Raw genomic sequence first — 27,111 nt, forward strand, 5'->3', positions numbered from 1 at the left:
CTGTAACACAATATTTATTTATTAAAATTCTACTAGTAAAATTAAATTAACTTAGATCGAGTACTTTCAAGCCTACTGAAATTGGACTCACCAACAGGGGTACATGGCTAGACTTGGTGGGTGTGCATAAACATATAGGACATTATTAGATATCAAGAAGATACACAGATATCGGATACAGCCTTAGATTTGTTAGTTAGAAAAACCTTAGAGAAACACAGCTTCTTTTTAAAAAGAAAGTTATCTAATAGTCTTCAAAATCAGCATCCAGTGGCTAAGAGTTGTCTATACATTATTTTTCTTTGTGTGATAAGATGCTGTGGCCTGTCAACACTGCCAGACCTGTGACCCATCGTTCTATCCAAATGATGTGAATGAGGCTGCTCTGCTGCAGCTGCTGAAAGCGTAGAAGTTGCTAGGGTGGCCAGACCATCCTTTGTGTCGCTACTCTATTTACAGCTGTGTTTTAGTATAGACTACAAATAGCTCAGTGACCTGCATTTGACCCCATGGTCAGCGTTTCCTCAGCATGTAATTGATTTGGGTCTGTAAGTTCAGTGGTACTTTTGAGGCTGCTTGGCCAATATTTGAGTACAATGACACTTAGGTGTAGCCCCACGATCCTAATAGCCAGTAATCCTTTAGCTAGGATTTACTAAAACAAAGTTTATCTTGCGTTTGACGGTATAATGATTTGACCTTAGTGGTTCAGAGCAAATACAGTGAAAGTCTGCTATGTATCAGGTGTTCCTAAAGCTGCTGATAAATTCTACTGTGTGTGCTAAGTCTCTTCAGTCGTGTCTGACTCTAGAAAAATATCCTATGGCAGACGTGTGATGATCCAGTTAGTGTCTGGGGAAGATGGTGGATCTAAAACAGGAGATGGTTTGTTGGCACAAGGGTGGCTGTTTCCGAGTTGGTGGTACACCCGCTGCAGTAGTGAATCCATATCCAAAGCACTGATACCTCCATAGGACAGCAGAGTTGAGACGGCACCTTTTCTCCCAGAGGGCTCTCCTGATGTAGGAGACTGCCAGGCAGAAGCCAGCAGGGACACAGCTGGACTAGAGCCATCCCTGTGACCTGTGCCATAAGCATGAGATTTATGACATATCTCCCCAAATTCCTTGCATGTTTCCCTCACTCAGGAATTCAAAGGACTTGGACAAGGCTCAAGCCTCAGCAATTCAGCTATGAGAACTGTAACCATGAGTTGCTGCTGGAGACCATGGAAATACTGTCCACAGCCATTGATGGGACAATCCTAATCCTATTTTCCCTAATCCTTCAGGGAAAAATCCTAATAATGAAGGGTCATAGTTCAGCTGGTAAAGAATCAGCCTGCAGTGCAGGAGACCCCGGTTCAATTCCTGGGTCAGGAAGATCCCCGGCAGAAGGGATAGGCTTCCCACTCCAGTATTCTTGGGCTTCCCTGGTGGCTCAGATGGTAAAGAATCTGCATGTAATGCAGGAGACCTGGGTTCAATCCCTGGGTTGGGAAGATCCCCCAGAGGTGGGCATGGCAACCTACTCCAGTATTGTCTGGAGAATCCCCATGGACAGAGAAGCCTGGTGGGCTACTGTCCATAGAGTTGCAGAGTTGGACACAACTAAGTGAATACACACATCATTCTTACCAGTGTTACATCTTTGGAACCGCTATTCTATCTTAATCTTTTTATCCAGAACATAACTTTGAAGCTTATCTTAAAATTCTCTCGGGTGTCTGGTTTTGCTGTTGCATGTGTTAGCAGCTTCTGTTTACTTTCTCTCCAGGAAGCCACCCTTGATGACATCTTGTTTAGAGGCTTTTTGTTTTTCTCTTTATTGTCTTGTACAAACTCATGTGCATTAGATTCACCTGGAGGGCTCATTGTAACAGACTGCTGGGCCCGGGCTGGACATTTCTATCAAGTTTCCAGGTTACAGTTGCTAGTTTAGGGGCCACATTTTGAGAATAACTGATCTTACAGAAAGACAAAATCTAACAGTCTGATATATTGTGAAAGTTCTGAGATAGCTTAAATAAGCGTGTGAAAGGATTAATGAGGTTTAGCTTGATGCTATTCTAACACCTATTAAGATCCTGACACTCCGATGTTTCCCAGTTACAGCCTGCTCATAAAACTCATCATTTGTTACAAACAGTGTGTACTGGGAAACTGACAGATGAGCAGAACCTCTCAATGAGATGAGTAGTACAGTTTATTTCAGTTAAATCTTTCCTAGTCTTATTTTCTCTCTAGAAGTGGAATAAAGGGGGGAAACTCAGATCAGGTAAAGTTTAAGGCAAAGTACCAGTACAGTTATAAAGAAGACTAGAGGAGGAAGGTGATAATAACCCAAAGTAACCAAGGGAAGAGAAAAATGAAAAACCCTGACACGTTGGCTGTAGCACAATTCAAGTTTATTCCATTTGTTCTTGCAACACAAAACTTAAACACAGTATTATTTAGCATTCTGATGTACATGAACTAGGATAATATGAGAAACCCAACTGTGTCAAATGTATTACACTGTGGAAAAAATGAACTCAAATATATCAAAATGCACAAAGCACTAGTCTTCCTCCATTACTGCTTAGAAAGATATGATTGTTTCTCCATTTACAAAATAGAATCAGGACAATTTAAATTTTTTAAAATTTTGCATGCAAACACTGCAATTGCTTATGTAGGAGGGCACTCTCACCAGCTTCTTCTATACACAATCGAGTATACAATATTGCATGGAAGAAAACAGCAGCTTAGTTGAAGTTTTAGGGGAAAAAATCAAATAGGTACATATAAATTTGAAATCCCTTATTTGGGGGAAGGAAATCAATGAATGAAGGGCCTGCTTGCTGGCAGCTTCCACCCATGGCATCCACCTACTTCTCCTTCAGGCCCCACTGGGTTTAGAAGGTGAGCTGTGCAGAGAACTACTGGGTCGATTCCGGGGCCGTTAGCTGACCTGTAAGTCTGCGGACGCCAGTCTGAAGCTGCAAGGGGGAATCTGTTAGGATACTAATGTAGACAGGTAAACCACCTGCTTTCACTTGAAATAGTGCATATGAAAAGACTGACTTAATACAAAACTACAGAACATGCAAGATTTTTTTCTGAGATGTTAAATATTACTGCAGTGGAGAACAAAACTTACTTAACCTTTTACTAATGCATGTAGTACCAAAAAAGCAGACAAAGTTTTAGCTTTCTTTATTCAAAATATGAACATTAAGTGTTGTAAATTTCTCTGCCAAGTGGTTCAGAAATACATTATAAATAACCTAGTTTAAAAAAAAAAGAAACTCTAAACCATCTTGGTCAGTCTATTCTATGTTTATCTGTTATTTTCTCAAGCAACCGCTTCATAATTACGGGGTTTACAAAATGGTTGAGAAAGAAGAGGGAAGGCAAAGTAGCCTCTACTGCATTACAAGGAACACCAGGATAAACTGTACAAAGAATCACATGGTCTCTGGACCAGGTGACTGGAGGAAGCAGACCAGGTTTAGGAATGGTAGAACAGCACACTCTCTACAGTAGCCCACTACAGAAAACACTCGGAAAGTAAAGGTGAAAACTGTGCAGAGAGTAAAAGTCGAGCCTTTTAAACAGCAGTATGCCAAGAAGCGAAAACAAAGATATCAGAACACCTGATAGAGTGCCCTCCATCTTCAGCGAGGATCACTGTGTTTCAGTTCAGTGATGTCATAAAGCACTAATTACTGACTTCTAATCCAACTCTAATAGCTTGCATCAAGACAGCAGAATTAGCCACAGGTATCAAAGTATTTAAACCAGTATTCTGTGATTGTTTTCTTGGACGCAGGAAAATTCCAGGGTTAGGCTAGTTTTAAGTGAAAAAGCCACAGGATAAAAAAAGGGTTCACCGGGGAAAAATACACACAAACAAACCCACACATCAACCAACCAATCAGCAACTGGTAAGATTTGTTATTGGCCAGGCTGACTGTTCTTGGTACTAGTTTAACCCTGTTGTTAGGATGCTACATGGCCTTAAAAAATTGTCATTAATTCTTTATTAACCACAATCTGAATATAAGTCCCTAACCCACCCTCCCCCCACTTTTAAAAATTTGAGGTACATTCAATTATTGCATGACATGGCTAAGGAAAAATGCTAGTATTTTTAGTAAGCATATATGGATGGCAAGTCAAATGAATCTTACTTTATATGCAGGACAGCAAATTTAAGGGTATATGTATGTTTTAATTAGCTGTACTGCTCAAGAAATAAACATTAGAAAATGTGCCTAACTATTTTCTGCAGGTCAGAACACCATTTTAGGGCACTGTATTTTTAATACAGAATATAATTTGAAGGTGTCCCACTGTATGCAGTGCATAAGAGAAAAGAAAAATATATTAGGCAGGTGGGCTGGCATACATTCAGCACAAGCCCATCAACAACTCTGGGAAACCTGGTGACATGCGTGTTTTTAAGAGATGGGGTTAAACTGGTCCGAACAGTATATCTCACCCCAGTGAGAGCTTTGGTGTAGTAAGTAATCAGCATCCAAGGTGGGTCTGACAGAGGCATTCCAAAAGAATGTTCCTTGATTCTCCAAACAGAACTGAGGCCAATCTATTCAAACAGCAAATGAAGAAAATCCATAGGTACTAAGACAACTGTTCTCTCTTTATCTAACAGGCTTATGGCTATGATTCTATTTTTAAATCCCCTTTTACTACCAGCAGGAGTTGGAAAAGTGTTTCAATGATCTATGTGTGAATCTAGAGGACGGGAAAAAAAATGCAGACTGGAATGATTTCTCCTTTAGACTTCCAAAATTTGAGATTTTATAAATATAACTAGTCAGTTTTACCTAAAGATACATGAAATCCATGTGAAGGGGGAGAGGAAACCCAAAGTCCAGCCGTCCAGCAGCGGAGGAGTATGTGCCCCCTCGCCTTAACCGAGCTCTCATGTAAAGCTGGAAGTCACCAGGGGAGATTTGGTCACCAACCACAGGCAGCGCTCTTAACTATGCCGGGAAATCCCCACTAGAGTGCATCTTAAGGCAGAAGGCTAGAGCTAATTGCTTGTCTCAGCACCCTAAGTTTCGTCACAGCAGCCACTACTGCTCACACAGATAGGGCTACCAAATGTATAGTTGGCCTTGGTATAATCAGACCCTCAACACAATCTAATAAATTAGCTAGGGAGCTGAAAAGGTCAAATATTAACGGTATGTTTTGTCTTTTGCTCTCCCATGGGTATCAACTGTTTTTTTTTTAAACTGGAAATGGAAAAGAGGCTGACCTGATCAGAAATCCTAGTAAAAGCCTGATCTTGTTTTTTTTGTTCCTGGTAGTCTGATTTGTTATGAATTTCTCTCTCCCCTCACCCCTCTAAAAGTATTTTAGCTGAAGAAGCTGGCAGATAGAGAGTAACAGACAGACAGGCAGCAGTGTGAGGCCACAGGAGAGTCATTCTTCCAGAGCTGTTAGCCCATCCGTCCATCACTGAAGAAGGGCTTTGATTGCCTGGTTGTCAGTAGCTTCAAAGGCAGTCAGTCCATCGGGACCTTTCACAGTCTTATCGGCACCCTGGAAAACAGAGGAAAGAACCTTTATCATTAAACAAGCCTACAACCAAGAGAAGAGAATGAAAGGCTAGATTACTTGGCACATACAAAACTTCTTGCTCCTGGAATCTGTTCCCTTGAAGGAAAAGCCCCAAGTTGTCAAGGATACAGATTAAGCTGTAAAAGTATCAGATTATTTTTCAGGCACTAGAAATATACAAACTATAAACACAACTTGCCAATAATATAGGCAATGACTGGTTTTTATTTATAATACCCAACCAATTAAGTTTTAAACAGGAAGATTCCTGTGTGTAGTATATAATGAGGGTGGGGAGAGAACACTTTTGCTAAAAAAAGCATTACTGTGACAACACTGTCTTCTTTGCAACACTTTTTGGAGAGTGCATAAATATTACACACATATTTTTAAAATCTAGAACTTATAAATCTTTTAGACAAATTCCTAAAGAACATGTATGATACTGGTCATTATACTTCCACTGGAATGTGAGCCAGGAAAGGAGGGTCCCTGTTGTACTCCAGACAGATCCTCTCCAGTTTGCTCCCTTGTGCTTCTGGAGGAGAGTGCTGTTCTGGACATTTTACCTGCAACACGGCACTTCGGTTTTGAGAATGTGTACGTATGCTTTGGTTGGTGTCTGTTGTTCTTATCCATCTTCCCTTATTAGAAAAAAACTGTGTCCCCAGTATTTAAACAAGTGCCTGGTACACAGGAGGTGGATTTGCTCCCAAACCATGTCTGAGCTCTCTAACTCCCAGTGACAGCAACACTCTGCCGTCTGAGGGCTCTCTGACAGCTCCAGCCCAACCAGGATGTATTCACTACATAACCTCTAGTGTCCTGTCTTCCTACCATTGCCAAGGCTCTTCTCTTCCTGAGGCCTATACAACTGTCTAAACTTGGCAGTACATGGTCCTGTAGAGACCAATGTCAGTCAAATTCACCAGTCTCTGCTCCCATTCATCGTTCAATGTGCTGATCCTCTAGAATGTCTCACCATTCCACACCTTTACATTGCTGGGTTCCATAGGGAATGCTCTGCCTCCTTTCTCTGGGGAACCCATTCAGTCATTCTACAAATATTGACTGAATGCCTGAGGTATAGACACTGTGTAAGGGGCTGGTGGTGATTCAGTCACTAAGTCTTGTCCGACTCTTGTGACCTCATGGATGGTAGCCAATCAGACTCCTCTCTCGATGGAATTTCCCAGGCGTAAGGGGCTGGAGAATCAAAGGAAAAACAAGATACACTCTGCCAGTCTGGCTCGTGTGAGAGACAAACAAATGGACAAATATGATACAATGGGATGAGAGCAAAAAGAGCACTATGCACAGGGGTGAGTGGCCCATAAACCAGAACGGGATGAGGAAGGAGGGTGCAGGAGTCTTTCTGGATGAGGTAATGCTTGAGCTGGGTCTTGATGAGTAAGGACAAGCTGATTAAGTGAGCCAGGAAGGAGATGACAGAAATTCTAGCAAGTGTTCAATTATCACAAAGTCCTCCCATTATGAATATAAAGGTTTGCTTTCTCATTTTCTAAGTGATTTTAACTGCACTATGAGACACACGGAACTTACAGTCAAGTGACAGAGAAATCTGCAAGTGAGAACTTCAGTGGCGAGCCTGCCAACAGAGGTTCAGTTCAGTTCAGTCGCGCAGTCGTGTCCGACTCTTTGCGACCCCATGAATCGCAGCACGCCAGGCCTCCCTGTCCATCACCAACTCCCGGAGTTCACTCAGATTCACGTCCATCGAGTCAGTGATGCCATCCAGCCATCTCATCCTCTGTCGTCCCCTTCTCCTCCTGCCCACAATCCCTCCCAGCATCAGAGTCTTTTCCAATGAGTCAACTCTTCGCATGAGGTGGCCAAAGTACTGGAGTTTCAGCTTTAGCATCATTCCTTCCAAAGAAATCCCAGGGCTGATGATCTTCTGAAAGGACTGGTTGGATCTCCTTGCAGTCCAAGGGACTCTCAAGAGTCTTGTCCAACACCACAGTTCAAAAGCATCAATTCTTCAGCGCTCAGCCTTTTTCACAGTCCAACTCTCACATCCAGGTTTGGTGACAATAATTGGGTCAGTTGTATTCAAAACAAATTCTTTAAAATGTTTTTTTACCGAAGTCTAGTTGAAAGACACTGTTGTGTTAATTACTGTTGTACAGTAAAGTGACTCAGTTATATGTACATACATTTTTTTCATATTCTTTTCCATTATGGTTTACGTGGGACCGTATTGTTCACCATTCTATACGTACCAGTTTGCATCTGCTAACCCCAAACTTGGAATCCATGCCTCTTTTCCATCACTATCCCTCTGCAGCCACCCGTCTATCCTGTGTCCCTGTTTCTGCTCCATAGGCAGGTTCATCTGTGTCATATTTTAGATCCCACACATAAGTGATATCATACGGTATTTGTCTTTCTCTTTTTGATTTACTTCACTTAGTATGATAATCTTTAGGCCCATCCATGTTGCTGCAAATGGCATACGTTCATTCCTTTTTATGACTGAGGAGTATTCCACTGTATATATATGCACCACATCTTTATTCATCTGTTGGTGGACATTTCGGCTGTTTCCATGTCTTGGCTACTCTAAACAGTGCTGCTGTGAACAGAGGGGTGCATCTATCTTCTTTAGAATTATAGTTTCGTCTGGCTTATAAGGCCAGAAGTGGATCATATGGTGGTTCTATTTTTAACAAAACAATGTTTCTTATTCTTATTGGTAACTTTTTATGACTAGCATTGTAAACTCTAATTCTGCATTAACAAAAAGTCAAATATCACAGTGAACATCTGTTGCTTTTCAGCTGCCAGAGTTCACGTCCCTTCTTCTGATAACAGCATCCTAATTTCATTCTAGGGAATCATTTGTCACCACTGTGTGGACTCCTCAAACTATAACTTAAGGTGCCAGGTACTTTTCTTGCCAACCATAAGAGCAGGACACTCACTCCTGGATTTTGAATCTTGACTGAAAAGAGCAAAAGAAAGGCAACAAGAAGTCAGAGCTCTCTTATTTCTGTGGCGTCACCCAGAAAAGGCAGCAAGGAGTGAAGTGTCTCCTATCTAAAGTCTCACAGCTGGCACAGTTCTGGCCTCTTCTCAGCCCAGTACTCCAACTTGCCAACTGATTCTATGATTAGGCCAATTATCTTCTACTTGAGTCAAATTCTGCTATTTGCAACCCCCAAAATCTGGCTGATAAAAGTATCTAAAATTTTATATAAGCCATCTCTTTTCTCCTAATTATAACACAAACTAATCACAGAACTCAGACACACCAAAAAAACCCCCATAATACTCATTATTCTATAAGCCAGATACAACTAACATTAACATTCTAGTGTTTCTATCTACTCATGTCCTAAATATATATGTGCATGTACTGCTTTTAAAAATAAATGAGTAACCATAAGAGAAACAGTGACTTACACCACACAAAAGAAGCCTTTAAGATAAAGACGTATTACCACAGACAAAGAGGGACATTTCGTATTATTAAAAGGCTTAATATCCAAAATTTAAAAATAAAACCAAGAAAACAATTCCATTTATGATAGCATCAAAAATAAATGTTAGGAATAAATTTAATTAACTCAAACCAGTTCTTCTAAAAGTGATAAAGCAGTTCTGTCAACATGGAAAAAGATATTAAAAGAAAATGATTTTTGGTAGCTGACTGGAGAACTTAAGAAACATCTGGCCTCATCCCTTCCTTGAGGAAACCATTTTCAATCAATTGTTATTAGTTCTAAGAACCGTTTCATGGCTGTAACTAATACACTCATGCCACTAGAGTTATTAACTTTAGATATTACCTTCTGATTCCTCACTACACAGATGCGGCTCTAACACACTACCACCTTCTACCCCAGATCCTCCCAATTTCTTATACTTAAAAACAGCAGTTTTGTTTCTCTGTAAATTTGTGATGTATTTATTTAAACCTGTGTTTCTTGTTCCATCAATTCTGACAGTATCTCTGCTTTGTAAGATAATTTGTCTACCTTCACCCATTCCTCGCACCCAAATGAGTTTTGAGATTCATCTGACTGAGATAATACAGTATTTGTCTTTCTCCAATATATCTCACTTAACACAATGCCCTCAAGGCCTCTCTGTTGTTGCAAATGGCAGGATTTTCTTTTTTTAAATAGCTGAATAATATTCCATTGCAGTGTGTGTGTATATATATATACACATACACACACACATATATCACATTTTCTTTATTCACACAGGTTATTTTCAAGTCTTGGTCACAGTAAATAATGCTGCAGTGAACACAAAGTACAGATATCTTTTTGAGTTAGGACTTCTGTTTCCCTCAGATAAACACCCAGAAGTAGAACTGCTGAATCATATGGTAGTCCTATTTTTAATTTCTGAGGCCCCTCCATACTGTTTTCTACAGAGGCTGCACCAACTTACACCCTGCCAATAGTGCGCTGCTGCCACTGCTAAGTCCCTTCAGTCGTGTCCGACTCTGTGCGACTCCATAGACGGCAGCCCACCAGGCTCCCCCGTCCCTCGGATTCTCCAGGCAAGAACACTGGAGTGGGTTGCCATTTCCTTCTCCAATGTATGAAAGTGAAAAGTGAAAGTGAAGTTGCTCAGTCGTGTCCGACTCTTCGCAACCCCATGGACTGTGGCCCACCAGGCTCCTCTGCCCATGGGATTTTCCAGGCAAGAGTACTGGAGTGGGGTGACAGTGCCTTCTCTGGCCAATAGTGCACAAGGGTTCCCTTTTTTCCACATCCCTGCCAACACTTACTGTTTCTTATATCCGTAATAACAGCCATTCTAATAGGTATGAGGTGATGTTCATTGTGGTTTTGATTTATATTTCCCTGATGATTACTAACGTTGAGGAACCTTTTAATGTACCTGGTGGCCATCTGAGTATCTTTTGTAAAAAATGTCTATTCAGATCCTCTATCCATTTTAAAACAAGATTTTTTAAACTTTTTTTTCCAGTTATGTGAATATTTTGTTTTGGATATTAACCCCTTATCATATATATGATTTGCAAATAATTCTCTCCCATTCTATAGGTTGCCCTTTCATCTTGTTGATGGTTTCTTTTGTTTTTGGCGCCAAATTCAAAAACTTATCACCAAAATGAATGGCAACGAGCTTATCAACCATGTTTTTTTCCCTCGAAGTTCCATCGTTTCAGGTCTTGTTTCAAAGTCTTTAATCCATTTTGAGTCAATTTTTGTGTGTGGTGTAAGATAGTGGTCCAGTTTCATTCTTTTGCATATAACTGCCCACTTTTCAATATCATTAATTGACTACACTGTCCTTTGCCGATTGTATATTCTTAGCTGCTTAACGGTAAATTCATTGACCGTGTGTGTATATCAGTTCAGTTGTTCAGTCGTGTCCGACTCTTTGTGACCCCATGGACTGCAGCACACCATGCTTCCCTGTCCATCACCAACTCCCAGAGTTTACTCAAACTCATGTCCATTGAGTGGGTGATGCCATCCAACCATCTCATCCTCTGTCATCCAACCATCTCATCCTCTGTCATCCCCTTCTCCTCCTGCATTCAATCTTTTACATCAGGGTCTTTTCCAATGAGTTGGTTCTTTGCATCAGGTGGCCAAAGTACTGGAGTTTCAGCTTCAACATCAGTCCTTCCAATGAATATTCAGGACTGATTTCCTTTAGGATGGACTGGTTGGACCTCTGTGCAGTCCAAAGGACTCTCAAAAATCTTCTCCAACACCACATTCAAAAGTATCAGTTCTTTGGCGCTCAGCTTTCTTTATAGTCCAGCTCTCACATCCACACATGACTACTGGAAAAACCACAGCTTTGACTAGATGGACCTTTGTTGGCAAAGTAATGTCCCTGCTTTTGAATATGCTGTCTAGGTTGGTCACAACTTTTCTTCTAAGGAGCAAGCGTCTTTTAATTTCGTGTGTGTGTGTGTGTGTGTGTGTGTATATATATATGTGGGTTTATTTTTGGGTTCTCTATTTTCTGTCCCGCTGACCTCTGTATCTCGTTTTATGTCAATACTGTACTGTTTTGATTCTTATGCATGTATGCTCAGTCATGTCCAACTCTTTGTGACCCCATGTACATAGCCTACCAGGCTCCTCTGTCCATGAAATTTCCCAGGCAAGAATGCTGGAGTGGGTTGCCATTTCCTACTATTTGCAACTCAGGGACTGAACTCACATCTCCTGTGTCTCCTGCACCAGCAGGGAGATTTATTACCACTGGGCCACCTGGGGAGCAATTTTACTTCCTACATATTTGTGATATAGTTTGAAATCAGGAAGTGTGGCACCGCTAGCCTTGTTCTTTTTTCTCATGATTGCTTTGAGTATTCAGGATCTGCTGTGGTTCCATACAAATTTTAGCACTGTTTAATCTATAAAAATTGCCATTGGAATTCTGATAGAAACGGCATTAAAGCTTCTTTGGGCATTATGGACATTTTAACAATACTGATTCTGCCAATGCATGAGCACAAAGTATCTTTCCATTTATTTGTGTCTTCTCAATATATTTCATCCATGTAGTTTTCAGCATACGAATGATGCCTTCTTGGTTAAATTTACTCCTAGGTATTTCATTCTTTTTGATGCAATTATTTTAAGTGGAACTTAAATTCTCTTATAATTTGTAATTAGTATACAGAAGCACAACAGATTTTTGGATACTGGTTTTGTATCCTGATACTTAACTGAATTAGGTGAATAGTTCTAACAGCTATTTTAGTGGAGTCTTTAGGGTTTTCTATAATATATGTTGTGTCATTGGCAAATAGAGAACATTTTACTTCTTCTCTTTCAAACTGGATACCTTTTATTTCTTTTCTTCTCTAACCACTCTGGCTAGGGACTTCCAGTACTATGTTAAATAAGCGGTGTGAGTGGGCATCCTCATCTCGTTCATTATCTTAGAGGAAAAGCTTTGTTTTTCGCAGTTGAGTATGACATACAGGTTGTGGTCATAATACAGCCTTTGTTATGCTGTGGTATATTCCCTCTCCATCCGATTTATTGTTTTCATTATGAATGAATGTTAAATTATGTCAATGCTTTTTCTGCATCTACTGAAATAATCATATGATTTTTATCCTTGTTATTGCATTATATCACAATGATTGATTTGCAGATTCTGAATCATCCTTATGTCCCTGGAATAATCTGATCATGGAGTATGAACCTTTTAATGTATTGCTGGGTTTGGTTTGCTGACATTTCGTTGAGGATTTTTTTATCTATGTTCATCAGGGATACTGGCCTGCAATTTTCTTGTGGCATCCTTGTCTGGTTTTGGATGAGGAAATGCTGGCCTTGTAAAATGAGACTGGAAGTGGTCCCATCTGTACTGATGTTTTTGGGAAGAGTTTGAGAAGGACTGATATTAACTCTTCTTTAAATGTTTGGTAGAACTCACCAGTAAAGCTATCTAGTCCTGAATACTGATAGACTTTTACAGATAAAATATAAAAACAATGCTTAAATTACTTCTGGGTAGACAAAGATGCCACACACAAAAAGAAAACTACAGGCCAATATCACTGATGAACATAGATGCAAAAATCCTCAACAAGTCTAGCAAACAGAATCCAACAAACAACATTAAAAAGATCATACATCATGATCAAGTGGGCTTTATCCCAGGGATGCAAGGATTCAATATCTGCAAATCAATCAATGTGATACACCACATTAACAAACTGAAAGATAAAAACCATATGATTATCTCAACAGATGCAGAGAAAGCCTTTGACAAAATTCAACACCCATTTATGATAAAAACTCTCGAGAAAGCAGGCACAGAAGGAAAATACCGCAACATAATAAAGGCCATATATGATAAACCCACAGCAAACATTATCCTCAATGGTGAAAAACTGAAAGCAAAAAATTATCTCAAAAATATACAAGCAGCTCATGCAGCTCAATACCAGAAAAATGATCCAATCAAAAAATGGGCCAAAGAACTAAACAGACATTTCTCCAAAGAAGACATACAGATGGCTCAAAAACACATGAAAAGATGCTCAACATCACATTATTAGAGAAATGCAAATCAAAACCACAGTTAGGTACCATCTCATGCCAGTCAGAATGGCTGCCATCAAAAAGTCTACAAACAAATGCTGGACAGGGTGTGGAGAAAAAGGAACCCTCTTACATTGTTGGTGGGAATGCAAACTAGTACAGCCACTATGGAGAAGAGTGTGGAGATTCCTTAAAATACTGGAAACAGAACTGCCATATGACCCAGCAATCCCACTCCTGGGCATACACACTGAGGAAACCAGAATTTAAAGAGACACATGTACCCTAATGTTCATCGCAGCACTGTTTACAATAGCTAGGACATGGAAGCATAGGCTGTATATTGTCACCCTGCTTATTTAACTTCTATGCAGAGTACATCATGAGAAATGCTGGGCTGGAAGAAGCACAAGCTGGAATCAAGATTGCCGGGAGAAATATCAATAACCTCAGATATGCAGATGACACCACCCTTATGGCAGAAAGTGAAGAAGAACTAAAAAGCCTCTTGATGAAAGTGAAAGAGGAGAGTGAAAAAGTCGGCTTAAAGCTCAACATTCAGAAAACGAAGATCATGGCATCTTGGTCCCATCACTTCATGGGAAATAGATGGGCAAACAGTGGAAACAGTGTCAGACTTTTATTTTCTGGGGCTCCAAAATCACTGCAGATGGTGATTGATGCCATGAAATTAAAAGACGCTTACTCCTTAGAAGAAAAGTTATGACCAACCTAGGCAACATATTCAAAAGCAGAGACATTACTTTGCCAACAAAGGTCCACCTAGTCAAGGCTATGGTTTTTCAGTGGTCATGTATGGATGTGAGAGTTGGACCATGAAGAAAGCTGAGTGCCGAGGAATTGATGCTTTTGAACTGTGGTGTTGGAGAAGACTCTTGAGGGTCCCTTGGACTGCAAGGAGATCCAACCAGTCCATTCTGAAGGAGATCAGCCCTGGGTGTTCTTTGGAAGGAATAATGTGAAAGCTGAAACTCCAGTACTTTGGCCACCTCATGTGAAGAGTTGACTCACTGGAAAAGACTCATGCTGGGAGGGATTGAGGGCAGGAGAAGAAGGGGACGACAGAGGATGAGATGGCTGGATGGCATCACCGACTCGATGGACGTGAGTCTGAGTGAACTCCAGGAGTTGGTGATGGACAGGGAGGCCTGGCATGCTGCAGTCCATGGGGTCGCACAGAGTTGGACACGACTGAGTGACTGAACTGATAGAATATAACCACTACGCTGCTGCTGCTACCGCTAAGTCGCTTCAGTTGTGTCCGACTCTGCGACCCCACAGACGACAGCCCAACAGGCTCCCGCGTCCCTGGGATTCTCCAGGCAAGAACACTGGAGTGGGTTGCCATTTCCTTCTCCAATGCGTGAAAGTGAAGTTGCTCAGTCGTGTCTGACGCTACTTCAAATACAAATACAACTAACGAGACAGCAACCAAAATTCAATCTAATCGTAAAGTACATTAATATCATGGATCTATAACCACTAAATAAAAACTTAGCAACTGTGGTTTGATATATTCAACTCACTTTTGGAAAGAAAGCGAGTTAGAATCAAATACAAAACGAATGCCTGAATATCTGGTATTAAATGTCCCACAGGACTCTTAAAATGTAAAGGAACAAAGCACTTCTTCGTCCTCTCCCTTTAACCACTCGACTAACTCTTATTCAACTGTTATTCTCTGTGAAGCCCTTCTGGAATTTTCCAGACAGTGACTTGGCCTGGCTTCTCTCCTCCTGTATGCAAGGGCATGTTGTCGACCACACTGCAAGGCAGACACTGTAGCTTGGCTTATCTAAAGTCTAGTACAGCCCCCTTTTTTTTCTGTGCTTTCCTCCCCTACAGAGAAGAAACTGAATCCCCAGACTCCCTTAAAGCTGTAGGCGGCCCTCTGGCACAGAGCTGGCCTCTCCTGTGGACAGCTTTCTTTCTCCATAAAGCCCCAGGGACGAGAGAATCCTTAGTTGTCCTGAGACAGTAAGGACTAGGGGAAAGGACAAGGGGAGCCAGTCATTCAGCCTTGGACTGTCATACCTGCAGGCCACTTTTCCTCTGAGATATAACTGACACAGAACATGACACTAGGTGTACAATATGATGATCTGATACATGGATATACTGCAAAATGACTGCCACAATAAGACGAGTCAATATCTATCACTACACAGAGTTACAAAGTTTTTTCCTTAGGATGAGAACTTGTAAGATTTACTCTCTTAATAACTTTCAGATGTATAATTCAGTATTGTTAACTATAGTTACTATGTTTTATGTTACATCCCCAGGACTTATTTATCTGATAACTGTAAGCTTGTATCTTTTGAACCCTCCCACCTCTGGCAACCATCAACATCATTTGTTCTCTGTATATGTGAGTTCTGTTTTAGATTTCACATGTAAATAAGATCATATGGTATTTTTCTCTGACTTATTTCATTCAGCATAATGCCTTCAAGGTCCCTCCATGCTGTCACAAATTTTGGAAAGGATATACTGTACAATACAGGGAATATAGCCAATATTTTATAATAACTATAAATGGAATATAATCTTAAAAAATTGTGAATCACCGGATGGACCTAGAGATTATCCTAAATAAAGCAAGTCAAAGACAAACATTATATGGTATCACTTACATGTGGAATCTGAAAAACAGTACAAATGAACTTACATATAAAACAAAAACAGATTCACAGACGTAGAAAACAAATTTGTGGTTACCAAAGTGGAAGGGGAGGGGAGGGATAAGCTGTAACAGATGCACACTACCATATATAAACAAGGGTTTATATTCAGTATCTTATAATAACCTAAAATGGAAAAGAATTTTAAAAGAACAGATATACACATATATATGTATAATCTCATTTTTCTGTACACTTGAAACACACAATATTGTAAATCAACTATACTTCATTAAAAAAAATATACTGTACACCTGTAACTTATACAACATTGTACAGCTACAAAATCAAGCAGGTGGTGTGGATCCCAATCCTACCCTGAGGTAGCTGTGTGACTTTAGGCGATCCTTAACCTGTCTGCAGATGCTTTGTTTGCTTTACAATCTGTAAATGAAATGGTAAGGCTTACATGACCTCTGCACAAAGTCCTCCATCAAAAATTCTGTTAATCTCTCTTAAAAGTAAGAGTTAAATAGTGGAATATTATTCAGCCACAAAAGGGGAAGCCACTTTCTTGTTTAAATCTCTGTAGCAGGAGTTTTGTTACAGTTGAATTCCACTTCTCTTAAGAGTGTTTGTCACAGTCTTTAATTATCTGCTAACTGTGCTTTATTATTGGCTGTGAAGTCACAGGTGGTGGTTTAGTCACTCAGTCATGTTCCACTCAGACAATCCTGTGGACTGCAGCCTGTCAGGCTCCCCTGTCCATGGAATTCTCCAGGCAAGAATACTGGAGTGGGTTGTCATTTCCTTATCCAGGGGATCTTCCCAACCCAGGAATCAAACCTGGGGAAGGCATAGGACCAGGTATTAAATCTGTCTTTGCTAACTTCAGGACCATGCACCCTGTCTGCCTCTCTAAACAATGTGCTAAACAAGCAACAGGAAATGGCATGTATGAACAACAATACTTGCGAGGACTTCTAATTTATGTGGTGGGCTGTGTTGCTATTTTAACCTTTTAGTTTGAAAAAAAATATAAAAAACTGATTCTTATAACCTCGATTAACTCTTACAGAGAAAAGTAGCCACTCCAACCTATTTACATAACAAAACCTAACAAATGAAGCCCCTTCTCCACCCCCGGAGCAATGAGACACAGTCTATGTTTCACTGTACTTCTCATTTGGAGACGGTGACTACAGTTCATTTTCAGCTGCATATATAATGATCTTGGATTTGTTCTTATGTTATAGCTCTGGTGTCAAAGTAGTGGGGCTTGAACTGAATCCTCATTCTCCTCCTAATGAGCTGTGCGATCCTGGGAAACCTTCCCAATGCTTGGTGCCTCAGTTTCCCCATCTGTAAAATGGGGGATTAAAAACTGTACCCACTTCATTGGGATTACTGTGATTAAATGAATCAATATATGTAAAGCACTTACACGACATTTCTTAGGTATAAGTACTATTTTAACTAGGAGCTAATTCATTTACCTTCTCATCAACTCTATGTGGTAAGTACTAGCCCCATGTCTCAGAAGAGAACATTCAGGCTGAGACGATGAGGAATTTATTTAAAGCCACGAAGTTATTAAGGAGAACTGAAAGCCAAACTTGGAGGTGTGTGACATCACAGCACACACTTTATGTCACTAACAGAACCTATCTAAAATAACAATGCACTCCAGTCAGAAAGAGCTAAATAGGTTAAAAAAAAAAAAAAAAAGCTTACAAAGGACATAGTTGTGGATGAGATTTGTAAGGTGCATCAAAACAGTATAACAACTGGTTTCTACAGTCTCTGGGGGGTACTATTCTAGCTATATCAAGCCTGCTAGTTCTTTCCTCATGCAGTTTCTTAAAATAAGGCAATTCAGAAAAGGTATTGCTCAGTTCTTTGCAGGTCACTAGTCCTAAATTTTTTTGAAACTAAACTTGCCCATGTAACATGGGAAAGAACTCTGGGGGTTAAAGCAATAATCAATAATATGTGTGCTTTGAGAATATGCAAAACTGTTTAGATTTTACCAGGAGTGGAATAGTGAGTAATTTGAGTAAAAAAATGTTTCTACCTACCACACATCTACTTAAGCTGAAAAGGGGTTGACCTCTAAGCCCTTTTATCCTGATTCTCAATTCAAGCAGCAGAATCTGTACCACAGACAACTCTTTTAACAATGCTGCTATTTGAGAGGGATATTCAAATTTTATTACCAACTGGCTGCTTGAGTTTTTTCAAGTACAGCACAGAAAACATATTGAGCAAAATTTTCAGCATTATCAGGTAAGGTGCTTTTCTAATATTAGCAGTTTTAGTACTTTTTATTCTCTACAGCAGTTGTACATAAGATGTTAATCATTTTAACTTCCTTTTTATAAAAGGAAGGCCATTGAGTAAATCTGTTTTTCACTCATTTATCCACACAATGAACACAGAGTGGTCTGAATCAGCATTGCACAAACATCAGTGGTTACATATTTCTCTTGAAAGGTTACAGGAGACGTCCTAAGGAGGTAAATTCTGTGACACAGTGTAAAGCAGAGAAATAACAGAAAACAAAAGAGCCAAGTTTATTCTGGACTTTTCTCTCTCAGATATAGCTTAGTATGCTGTCTCTACCAACAAATGAATTTATAATAACAAGTATATTGTCAGTTTGATTCTGTAATAATAAAACAGTAATTATGTTTTTCTCTCTGTTTAAAAGAATTCTTATTTAATAGGAAGTTGAGTGGTCATTTTTAATAGCAGTATATCGCATATAAGGGACAGAGTATAAACATATACTAGAGTAATGAATGCTTATCTGTCTGAATTCTAAATGATAGTAAACTTAAATGTTACTTTGATGTTAAGTATTTCCCTTTTCCCCACAATACCCTAGAGTGGATTATTTAGAAACAGTTTTCTTAACAAGACTTCTTAAAATCTTTTATTATCAAGAGAATTACATAAAGAATTTTAGTAAGTATAAATATAGAAATCTGATATATATATTAAATACTATATACTAGATTAGAGGAAATGTTAATATTAGAGGAAATGTCTAGCCTGATAGTGTATTAATGTTATAGGCAAACAATTACTTCTCAGAGAGAACTGTTTTTTTAACCACACAGAAATTAGATGCTGCCAAATTATATGTAACTGTGAAAATAAATGAAATTTAGACTTACAAATATCCATCAGCTATAACATAGTTCAAGAGTACCATTTTGTGATTAACTCTCTTCTACATAATGTGTGCCTGCAACATTACTATTATTCAGGCATTTGCGATTTTAGTCAGGAAGTCAGTAATATTTTTATACATCTTTTAAATATCTTTTATTTCAAAAGTCTCCTTTTAAGATTTTTTTCAGGCAAAAAAAAAAATCTTATTCAACTGTGAGATAATTACAATTAAAAATGACAGGTGCTTAGATGGTCTGTTTTTGCTTTCATAACATTAGGTCAAGGTCTGTTAGGTTTGGTCTTTTTAGTGACTGTGGGGCTCCTGCCACTTCTGTTTCATACCCTCACACAGGCTTAAGACTACTCTATTCCCCAGGATGCTTCTGGAGCCTGAATTTTGAATCTGTTTCATCTCTCTCCTTTCACCAGTTTTACCACTGTTTCTGAGGTACTCTGGATTTGGTGAGTACCAGGAGTTTTGTTCACATTCCTTGAATCTTATTTAGTATTATTTAGCAGTTCTATAGTTTTAGCTTATATTTTTAAACATTCATGTTGATTTTATATTTCAATAATTGTTTTTATTCACGTAGTAATTTCTTGCATATTCATTTTTACATCTCAGTCTTCTCCTTTGGGTTTAATTTGTTTTTTCACTTGTTTGTTGCCCCAGGGTGCTGACCACTTCTGGGCTTCAAGCTGCCTTGGATCGACTCGTAACTTGCAACAGTCCTCTCTTGCTTATGTTTGGGAATGCCTTCTTCTTCAGCTTCATCTCACCTGTTTTCTGTCTCTCAAGGATAATTTATTGTCTCATAAATCCCATCTTATGGTTTAAAGCAGATGTCGATTCATTTATTTTAAAAAATCTCTTTTCTATTATCAGAGGGTTAAAGCGGGATACCCTGGCACATGCTCAGACCTCGGTCTTGAAGTGAAAGGCTCACAAGTGTTGATCTCTACATTTTTTTCAATCATGAGTTGTAACAGTAAAAAATCAGGCCAAATAGCTTTTACCTGCAGAAATATAATCATTTCTCATAATTGTCCATGATGATAAGTCTGAAAAGGAACTCTCAAGGAGAAAGAACATGTGTGGAGTCATGTCTTGGAAAAAATCTTGATTCTATTACTTTCTGTTAGACTTTAGGAAGTTGTTTAACTTCCTTTATGGTCACCTTAAGTATTTGGAGATTTCATAAACAAAAGTTATATTTTCCATAGATGTTACCTTCCTTTTTTGCCATATGGATAATAAAGAATTAAACATCTTATATTCCTACTTGTGTCATAACTTCATCTTCTACTGCATTAAAATAAAAATTGTCCAGTAACTGGCACAGCTTGTTTTAATATAAAATCAAATCACATAGTTTGATTTTATACATTCTAGCAACTTTTTTGTTTTTACCATTACTTGTGATCATACTGAGTTTTAAAATATTATTTTGGCTTTTCCCTTATGCTAATGATATACCAGTGGAATGATATAGTTGACCCTCTGTGTAGCTGAAAATCCATTTGTAACTTATAGCTGGCTCTTCGTATCTGTGGTTCCTCCGCATTTGTTGATTCACTCAACCATGCATCTTGCAGTATATTCAGCATTTACTACTGAAAAAAATCTGCATGTAAGTGTGCTGGTTCAATACAAACCTTTGTTGTTCAAGAATCAGTTGTATATTAGAGCTGTCAATAAATCTGGAAAACTTCTAAAACTATGTACTTTCAAATGAATTCATAGTAATTGATAAGGATTCTAACTTTGATAAAAAGCAGGACAAACCAGATTACATAATATAAACTCTGACTGGACTTTAAATAAATGCACTGGAATAGCCTCATTTTAGTTAATTAAGGATTTTTGAAAGAGCACAATTTCCTCCTTTAAAAATTCTGTTAACAGAGCTACTGGGTATCCATTAAGAAGCTTATGCAAAAATAAAATCAACATAATTAATTTTGGAAAAAAACCCACCACCACATTGTATTACATTGCTTTAAAAAGGTAATATGTTGCTTTCAAAAACAAAAAGAAAATCTTTCTTTCATCTAAAATAACAACTCTACATGGTTACAATTGGTTTGCTATCAATATAGCCACCACTGAATGTCACTAATTTAGCTACAAAAATTAAGGCTCAGATATAATGAAAGGACAAAATTATAGGCACAAATAAAATTAAAAACTACTTTAAAGTCAGGACTCAACTTATAACCGATAATTCAGCAATATAGTATATATCTATGAAGACCCTTCTGGGATAACATATAATGGCTTACAATACATTCAAATCAAGCCAGCTTTTCAGGAACTTATCTAAGTAGAAGATTTAAGGTCTTAATGACCTACAGCATAGTGTTTTGGGAATAAGAAATATGGAACAATGGTCTGTGCTCTTGCTATCTTAAGAGTAATCACTCCTTATTTTGTTTGTCCTAGGTGGAAAAAAGCTGAAGTTGAACGGTTCTATGAAGACCTAAATGACCTTTTAGAACTAACACCCAAAAAAGATGTCCTTTTCATTATAGGGGACTGGAATGCAAAAGTAGGAAGTCAAGAAACACCTGGAGTAACTGGCAAATTTGGCCTTGGAGTACAGAATGAAGCACCGCAAAGGCTAATAGAGTTTTGCCAAGAGAACAAACTGGTCATAACAAACACTCTTTTCCGACAACACAAAAGAAGACTCGACACATGGACATCACCAGATGGCCAACACCGAAATCAGATTTATTATATTCTCTGCAGCTAAAGATGGAGAAACTCTATATAGTCAGCAAAAACAAGACCAGGAGCTGACTGTGGCTCAGATCATGAACTTCTTACTGCCAAATTTAGACAAAAATGGAAGATACTAGGAGAAACCACTAGACCATTCAGGTATGACCTAAATCAAATCCCTTCTGACTATACAGTGGAAGTGAGAAATAGATTTAAGGGACTAGATCTGATAGAGTGTCTGATGAACTATGGACGAAGGTTCATGACACTGTACAGGAGACAGGGATAAAGACCATCCCCATGGAAAAGAAATGCAAAAAAGCAAAATGGCTGTATGAGGAGGCCTTATAAATAGCTGTGAAAAGAAGAGAAGCAAAAAGCAAAGGAGAAAAGGAAAGATATAAGCATCTGAATGCAGAGTTCCAAAGAAGAGCAAGAAGAGATAAGAAAGCCTTCCTCAGCAATCAGTGCAAAGAAATAAGAGGAAAAGAACAGAATGGGAAAGACTAGAGATCTCTTCAAGAAAATTAGAGATACCAAGGGAACATTTCATGCAAAGATGAGCTCGATAAAGGACAGAAATGGTATGGACCTAACAGAAGTAGAAGATATTAAGAAGAGGTGGCAAGAATACACAGAAGAACTGTACAAAAAAGATCTTCATGACCCAGATAATCATGATGGTGTGATCATTCACCTAGAGCCAGACATCTTGGAATGTGAAGTCAAGTGGGCCTTAGAAAGCATCACTATGAACAAAGCTAGTGGAGGTGATGGCATTCCAGTTGAGCTATTTCAAATCCTGAAAGATGATGCTGTGAAAGTGCTGCACTCAATATGCCAGCAAATTTGGAAAACTCAGCAGTGGCCACAGGACTGGAAAAGGTCAGTTCTCATTCCAACCCCAAAGAAAGGCAATGCCAAAGAATGCTCAAACTACCGCACAATTGCACTCATCTCACATGCTAGTAAAGTAATGCTCAAAATTCTCCAAGCCAGCCTTCAGCAATACATGAACCATGAACTTCCAGATAGCCGGTTTTAGAAAAGGCAGAGGAACCAGAGATCAAATTGCCAACATCCGCTGGATCATGGAAAAAGCAAGACAGTTCCAGAAAAACATCGATTTCTGCTTTATTGACTATGCCAAAGCCTTTGACTGTGTGGATCACAATAAATTGTGGAAAATTCTGAAAAAGATGGGAATACCAGACTACCTGACCTGCCTCTTGAGAAATCTGTATGCAGGTCAGGAAGCAACAGTTAGAGCTGGACATGGATCAACAGACTGGTTCCAAACAGGAAAAGGAGTAAGTCAAGGCTTATATTGTCACCCTGCTTATTTAACTTATATGCAGAGTACATCATGAGAAACACTGGGCTACAAGAAGCACAAGCTAGAATCAAGACTGCCGGGAGAAACATCAATAACCTCAGATATGCAGATGACACCACCCTTATGGCAGAAAGTGAAGAGGAACTAAAAAAGCCTCTTGATGAAAGTGAAAGAGGAGAAAAAGTTGGCTTAAAGCTCAACATTCAGAAAACGAAAATCATGGCATCTGGTCCCATCACTTCATGGGAAATAGATGGGGAAACAGTGGAAACAGTGACAGACTTTATTTTGAGGGGCTCCAAAATCACTGCAGATGGTGATTGCAGCCATGAAATTAAAAGACGCTTACTCCTTGGAAGGAAAGTTATGACCAACCTAGACAGTATATTGAAAAGCAGAGATACTACTTTGCCAATAAAGGTCCACCTAGTCAAGGCTATGGTTTTCCAGTAGTCATGTATGGATGTGAGAGTTGGACTGTGAAGAAAGCTGAGTGCCGAGGAATTGATGCTTTTGAACTGTGGTGTTGAAGAAGACTCTTGAGAGTCCCTTGGACTGCAAGGAGATCCAACCAGTCCACTCTAAAGGAGATCAGTCCTGGGTGTGCATGGGAAGGCCTGATGCTGAAGCTGAAACTCCAATACTTTGGCCACCTCATGCAAAGAGTTGACTCACTGGAAAAGACTTTGATGCTGGGAGGGATTGAGGGCAGGAGGAGAAGGGGACGACAGAGGACGAGATGGCTGGATGGTATCACCGACTCGATGGACATTAGTGTGAGTGAACTCCCAGACTTGGTGACGGACAGGGAGGCCTGGCGTGCTGTGATTCACGGGGTTGCAAAGAGTTGGACACGACTGAGCAACTGAACTGAACTCAGGTGGAAAGAAAGGCTTATCACAAAGAAATACAGTTCTGATCTACAGTTTGAGATCTGACTACAAAGAAGGAGCTGGCTTAGGGGTACCTCATTTGGTAAATGACCAGAGCCCTAAGCTAAAAGAGGATCCCATGGAGGTTTTTATTTTCAGAGAACAAAAACCCTTGGCTAGGTACAAAAGGTCACAGAAAGAGGGAGAAAGGAGGAGGAGTAGTCATTCATTTCTTTATTCTGACTTATTAATTTATAATTGAGATATAACTTATAGTTTAATAACAATTTAAGGTATACAACAAAATGATATGTGTATGTACTGTGAAATGGTTACCCCAATAAGTTTAAATAAAAATCACCTCACATAGTTTAAACTTTTTCCTCTGAGAACTTTTAAGCTCTAAGCAGCTCTCAAATATAATATAGTATTGCTGCTTCTTTGCTCTACACTCAGAAGACATATTGAGGTGGGAGAATTAAGCCAACCCTGAGGAAGAGAGCTGAGATACACACAAAGAAATCAGATGCTGGTCATGTTGCTTAAACCCACGGACAAGCTGTGCCTCAACCTAGAACTATGTGAGTCAACATGATCTCTTTTATTGCTTGAGCCTGTCTAAGCTGGGTTTAGTTACTTTCAATAGAGAGTCCTAACCAATAAAATATTACAATTAAATAAATCTTTCATGAATTGTAAACTAGTATTTGTAGCCTGTGACAACCAGTTTTTAACATAATACAAAAACATTCCCCCAAGGCTGAAATTATCCATAGTTCTCAAAGGTTCTTTTTAATCTTTACATGGGTGTGGGGGACAGGAAGACAGGAGAAAGATACAGTGGCTGGAAATCTTCATGACCACATCCTACCAAAGATGCTGCATCCATTACAGTGGCAAAGAATAATGTGTTCCTTTATTTTGGCTTTTTAAATCAGTGTGGTATATAATATCTAAAAATTACCCCAAACCTCCCAACTCTCCAAAACTTGCAAAAACCACCACCACCACACACTTCAAGAAATCCGGTATTTGTGCTGAAGGTATGGGTAAAACCCACGAATTTTAAAGGACCTGGATTAACTGCTTTCAGATAGTACCTTTGAAAAGTTGTCAATAAAGTGTTGGGACAAAAGTACTACTTTCTTTCCCAATGTTCTCCAAATCCTACTGAAACTGAATCTATGAAGCATAAAATCCTCTTTAGTCTTAAGCATAATAAAAGCTACTATTTTTTGACTATTATGATGTGTCAGGTACTGTGCAAAATGCTTCATATATATTTACTCATTTTATTTCTAATTCTTTCTTGCTTCTTTTAGCAGGACTTATTTGAAAATTCCAAATTAAACATTATGAACATTTTCCAGAATATGGCCATGAAAAGATAATCTTGGGATTAATGTGAGTGCCTTATTTTATGACTACTTCTTGTCTTCCAACATTTGCAGTTTCCATCTAATACAGTTAGAATGGCTGCAACTGACTGGTTAATTTCTAGGGCTGGACTCTGATCTTCATTTGAGAGCTTGTAATCAAAGACAAAACATTGGAAAACTCCAAATGTACCATGATCTCAATCACATCAAGAAACCAAATGACTTGGAGAGCCCTTACAGCAATCCTCAATAATCTTGCTCAGAAAGATCACTACATACAAAGAAGTTTACAAATGTCAAAGGCAAGGTTAATAAAAATGTGGTATGTGAATATGGCACCAGTCTGCAAATTGTTACTAGCACAGGACAACATTTTAAGTACAATGTCTAGTTCAGCTAACTTAAAAAAAAATTGCAAGATATTCTTGATGAAGGAGACTGTGTTGACTTATTTTCTAGCTCAGGCTCTTTACCCACCAAGAACCGGTAACAGCGTGTGGATCGGCTCTTTCAAGTAACATTGCTCTTGACTTCAATTTTGGCTAATTTACCTCTAATTTTTCTGTTCCTGATGCCACACAAAATTTAAGTAAATTAATAACCAATTACTTGGTTATAAAACAATAGAAAAAGCAATAAAAATCAGCAATTGACCTCACCTTTGACAGAAGCAATTTCACGCAGGAAACATGACCTTCATAGACGGCAGACAGAAGAGGTGTGATATGATGTTTATCTGGAGCCTATGAAAGAATGAGAGACAGATCACTTTATCCATTTTTCATTTCTTCCTTCTCTCTAGATCATTAAGGAATGCTTATAAATAATTGAAAATCAATGTTCTCCCATTTTTAGCCTCTTACAGAGCTGACAGAGGCCTAGGCTCACAAGCAGTTTCTCCTTAGAAGCCCGTGAAACAGAAGGAGCAGGACTTTGACCCCTGCTCAAATCTGGACTCTGGCACTTAACTGTGTGACTAGTTAGTTACTTAACCTCTCTGAGCCTCAACTCCCCACTACTGTAGGCACGCCAGTGTGAAGAGGTAACAGATGCCCACAGTAGGGCCAGGTCATGGCAGCCCCTGAGATGTGAAAAGTTCATCTCACTTGCTGTTATGGTTAAACATTTTTCTGAAACTCTGAAATGCAGAAGCTACAAAAGGCAAGAATCAAGAGATAACTGCTGCCTGACGGTTGTCCAAAAATCCACTTTTAGATTTTTCGTATGACTACAGGGCCTATCCTCCATTGGGTGATAGCCATTTGCCACCTACAGATAGTGCTAACTCTCAAAATGCTTTAGAACATGAAAAGGAAGCTTGAATCTATCTATCCCGTGTCCCCCACCCCCTAGTTTTATCAGTTTAAAAAAATAAAC

The 27,111-nt window shown here is 39.1% G+C and overlaps 1 protein-coding gene across 1 annotated transcript in view; it reads right to left on the reverse strand.

The window, feature by feature from the left end:
* Positions 1–2,409: 2,409 nt before the first annotated feature.
* MTPN (myotrophin) overlaps positions 2,410–27,111 on the reverse strand; it is a 75,930-nt gene continuing 51,228 nt past the window's right edge. The window contains exons 3-4 of the mRNA XM_068972645.1: positions 26,394–26,477; positions 2,410–5,555 (exon numbers count right to left, since the gene is read on the reverse strand). Coding sequence (XP_068828746.1) covers positions 5,469–5,555; positions 26,394–26,477 — 171 coding nt within the window. The 3' untranslated portion in view covers positions 2,410–5,468. The remainder of the gene's footprint in view (positions 5,556–26,393; positions 26,478–27,111) is intronic.

This window comes from Capricornis sumatraensis, chromosome 5, assembly GCF_032405125.1.
Source record: "Capricornis sumatraensis isolate serow.1 chromosome 5, serow.2, whole genome shotgun sequence".
Classification (NCBI taxonomy): Eukaryota; Metazoa; Chordata; class Mammalia; order Artiodactyla; family Bovidae; genus Capricornis; species Capricornis sumatraensis.